We start from the raw sequence: 4,284 nt of genomic DNA on the forward strand, positions 1-4,284 counted from the left end.
AATACACTTGTTTCTGGTCCCAGAGCCCAGAACTTCCCCCTGGTTTAATTCATCACCACCCAGGAATTCTTTTATTCATAGCAACCTCACCACAAAGGGTGAACCATGTGGCCTAACCCAGGTGGCATCTTTGTCAAAGAGTAAGTGCAAAAAAAAAAAAAAAAAAAACCACTTAAGCCAGAGATTTTCATTACAAAAGCTGTAATAAAGATAGAGTAGTCCTCCAAAAATTCTACTTCCTTAAGGCAAGGCTCATATTCTGTATAAAATGCTAGCTGGCCAGAGACTCTCTACCAGACTTGAAAGGCCATAGAGCTTGAACTCCTCTCTGCAGTGGGTGAGTCTCTCTATTTGGAATTTCTTTTAATATTTGCCTAATTGTACTTTATTTTTCATGCTAGGAATATATTTATTTTAAGCGCAATGCTAGTTTGTGTTTAAGGTGACATTACAAATCTTTTTGACTTCTTACTCAGATTATAATGATGAAAACTGGGGTCAGAACAGGGGAATGATTTTGGTAATGATGGTTTGTTCAGTCACAGGATAGGGACTTTTCCACATCCAGGGTACTTGTACTGACTTTTAATACTTCCTCTAGTCATTATTGCAACATTGAAATATTGACACACTGCACTGGCAATTTGTATGTTCAAAGATAGGTTTTTCTTTACTGCATAAACCTACCATCCAGCAGAGAACATAAAACGTGGATGTGATTTACAAATACGCTGTATGGAAAGTGATTAAGAGAGAGGGTAAGGCAGACATTGTGCTATGGCAGATGAGGTGGTGATTTAGACCCGGCAGAGAATGTTTGGGAGGAGAGCCATGATGGGTTAGCATGCGTGCAAGCAACAACAGAATGGAAAGCCTTCCAGAAAGCATGTACAGAGAGGATGATCTGAACAAAGGATCAGAGGTGGAATTATGTGGGCTCAGAGCAGGTTGGTATAGAGTTTTCCCATAAGAGCTGGGTTCCCAGGTTCCCATGATGAACTTGAGAGGGTAGACTTGAGACTTTGGACTCTAACATCTTTCCAAATTATTAAAAACTTGAAAGCCAGCCATTGCATTGTTTTGCCAATGTAGGTTTTCAGAATTACCAGGAAGAAAGGAAGGATAGATCATAGCTTCGCTCCTGTGGAAGACAATGAAGCAACTTTTAAGCTTTTCTCTTTGAAAGTGCACAAGGATCATCAGAGTTTCCATCGATTATAAATTTGGGGAAACAGAAAGAGAAGAGAGGCTCTCATATCTGAAAGGGCATAAAATAAGATATATTTATTGTTAAAGTTGTATTGTTCCTTGTTTCACCAAACCACCAGGTCAACTTTTCTGTCTCTAGGTTCAGCCTTCTTTGAAGCATGAGTTCCTACCAGCAGAAGCAGACCCAGACCCTACCTCCCCAGCTTCAGCAGGAGCAGGTGAAACAGCCCTTCCAGCCTCCACCTCAGGAACCATTTGTTCCCATAACCAAGCTTCCACAGCCTGTCCAGACCAAGGTTCCACAACCTAGCGACACCAAGGTTCCACAGCCTGGCCACACCAAGGTTCCACAACCTGACTACTCCAAGGTTCCCCAGCCTGGCCACACCAAGGTTCCCCAGCCTGGCCACACCAAGGTTCCAGAGCCTGGCCATACCAAGGTTCCAGAGCCTGGCCACACCAAGTTTCCAGAGCCATGCTACCCCAAGAATCCTGAACCAGGCAATCCTATGTTTCCTGAGAAGGGTCATACCAAAGTCCCTGAGCAAGTCCTCCCTAAAGTCCCTCAGCCTAGCCAGAAAAAGATGCCAGAGCCATTACCTCCAGCAGTTATTCCAGGCCCAGTCCAGCAGAAGACCAAGCAGAAGTAACGCAATCCACAGACATGGCCTGAGGAGCCGACCGCCAGATGCTGAACACCTTCTTCCCTTCTGCTTCGGTGTCTTCATCATCTGCTGACCTTGTAGTTAGTATGGTCTCACCATTAGTCAGAGCCTCTTTCTTACTTGAAACCTAAAAAATACAGGCTATGAAGCTTTCCCTTGCATACTCTAAAGAGTCCTCTGAGCCTGTGAATTATACAGAAGGCCTAAGTGCCTTTGCTGGTCCTAAATTGCTCAGGACTCATCTGGAAAGTCAATCGGGTTGTTTCCTGCTCTGTTGCCATTAAATCACTTTAATTTCACTCTTGGCTATTTGTGTCATTGGCTAAATCTGCCCCTTCCTGTTATATCATCAGTAGGACCTGTAATCAGAGAGAAGTTGGAATAGATATCGTCTGTCTTGGTACTGTGTGTTTCCATAAGTGTTAGTGATTATATTTAGGGTACATCCTGAAAATGGCAATGCCTATTGTGTAATGGAACCCAGAGCCTGTCACTTTGGGCAGTCACACCTAGAGCGGAGCTTTTTCTCTGGCACTGGACTGAGCCATGCCTGAGTTCCACTGTGCCTGCTCCAAGCCACCTGTGATTTTAAGGGCCTTGTCCCCAAGGCTTCTCTGCTTATTCCTGAAAACATTATTGTTGCGTACTTGAACGTAATTATTCTGGTTTTCTTCATTCATTTTGCCTTTCAGACACTCAACACATACAGACACACGCTCCCAAAGAGGCACATTTATTTGAGTAACCACACATTCACCTAAGGAGCTACACAAGCTTTCATTAGCTCAAGCAATGGTATCTTTTGCTGGGCACCTACTATGTGCAAGCAGGCCTCAAACTATCTATACCAGGAAGAGGGAGAGGAGGATTCACAGTATCTCCCCTTGGAGAATATTTCATCTTCTCTGGGAGATATAATATTTACATCCCCATTTAAACATGTACAAAACCACACACTCACTCTGAATAGTGTCTCTTCCAAAATAAACTGCAGAACCTATTTATCAAGTGATTAGAAAAAGAGGATAGTTTGAAGCAGAAATTTATAGGAGGAGTATGTGATCCAAGTGAGGTGGATAACCAGCCAGGAACTAGAGGACAGCTGGTCATTAAGCAACAAAATTTGGAGTAAATGTAGAGTTAAATAGTACCTAGTACAAACCCTGCATTTCCAGGTAAAGACACTGATATCCAGAAAGGAGAAGAAGATTAATTAATAGCAATCAGAAATTATTTCTGAACCACACTCAGAGCCCAATTATCCAGATTTCTAGATCTTCACTTTCTCCTGCTTTTGATTTCAGGGATGACCAGCAGGTTTGCAGGTCTTTGCTGAGTGAGACTTGGATTTTAGGGAGCTTTTTCCAAAATCAGTGAAACCAACATAAAATTTCAGAATGGTTGCTGTGGTCCTTGGGAAGTGAACCCCATTTATTGATAAGGTTGGTGGTCCAGAACGCCAAGCAGGTGTGAGGCAAGTATGACAAGTAGTATCTGCATGATTCACAGAACTCCGAATGCAGTTGGCAAGAACTCAGAGCTATTTGAAAGTTGTAAGACAGAAACTGGCCAACAAGTCATTACAAGGTGATGAGAAGTTGTCAAACTGGCAGCAGGGAATGATGTGCCATGGGTCTGTGTGGTATGCACATTTGAAATGCCTTTATATTACTGCCAATTTAAAATGTAAAAGTGTCGAAAGATAACTCTGGGCCATTCACAAATAGGCTGGTTCTTAATGGGAAATGGGCTCTACAATACACAGACTTCACGAATATAAACATCTTACATAAGTGGTTGGCAGGAAAGAATCAAAAGGTTTAAAGATCTACCTGACTCTTGAACCATCATTTTATTCTAGAAATTTTTTTATGGAAAATATTCATGCATGTACACAAATACTTTATATACAAGGTTATCTGTTTCAGCAATGAAATGTTACCTTCTGCAGCAGCATAGATGGACCTGAAGATTGTTACACTAAGTGAAATAAGCCAGTCAGGGAAAGACAAATGCCATATGATCTCACTTATATGTGGAATTTAATGACCACAATAAACTGATGAACAAAGTAGAAACAGAGGCACGGACACAAGGAACAGATGGACAGTTTTCAGAGATGATTGGGTCAACGGGACTGAATAAAAGAAGCTGAGGAGATTAGCCAAAAAACTTGTATACATAACACATAGATACAGACAACAGGTGGAAGTAGCCAAAATGAAGGAGGGGGAGTGGAGGTAGGGGGAAGAAGGCAAGGGGGTGGGGAGATAGAGATGAAAGGAGACTTTGCTTGGGGGTATACAATGAGGTGTGAAGATGATGTCTTGAGTTATACATTTGAAACATGTATGGTTTGGTGAACCATGTCATCCCAATAGATGTCTTCTTTTAAATCAAGAATTTGACA

General features: G+C 42.1%; 1 protein-coding gene across 2 annotated transcripts; it reads left to right on the plus strand.

The window, feature by feature from the left end:
- Positions 1-222: 222 nt before the first annotated feature.
- On the plus strand, positions 223-2,173 carry LOC136318424 (small proline-rich protein 3-like). Of its 2 annotated transcripts, none has more exons than XM_066250733.1 (2): positions 223-337; positions 1,349-2,173. In XM_066250733.1, exon 2 carries the CDS (start codon positions 1,368-1,370, stop codon positions 1,857-1,859), a length of 492 nt encoding a protein of 163 aa, XP_066106830.1. In that variant the 5' UTR covers positions 223-337; positions 1,349-1,367; the 3' UTR covers positions 1,860-2,173. The 2 variants fall into 2 exon arrangements, with proteins under 2 accessions (XP_066106830.1, XP_066106831.1); XM_066250734.1 differs by having other exon boundaries at positions 258-337; positions 1,329-2,173.
- The last annotated feature ends 2,111 nt before the right edge of the window (positions 2,174-4,284 follow it).

This window comes from Saccopteryx bilineata, unplaced genomic scaffold (assembly GCF_036850765.1).
Source record: "Saccopteryx bilineata isolate mSacBil1 unplaced genomic scaffold, mSacBil1_pri_phased_curated manual_scaffold_217, whole genome shotgun sequence".
In the NCBI taxonomy this organism is placed as follows: Eukaryota; Metazoa; Chordata; class Mammalia; order Chiroptera; family Emballonuridae; genus Saccopteryx; species Saccopteryx bilineata.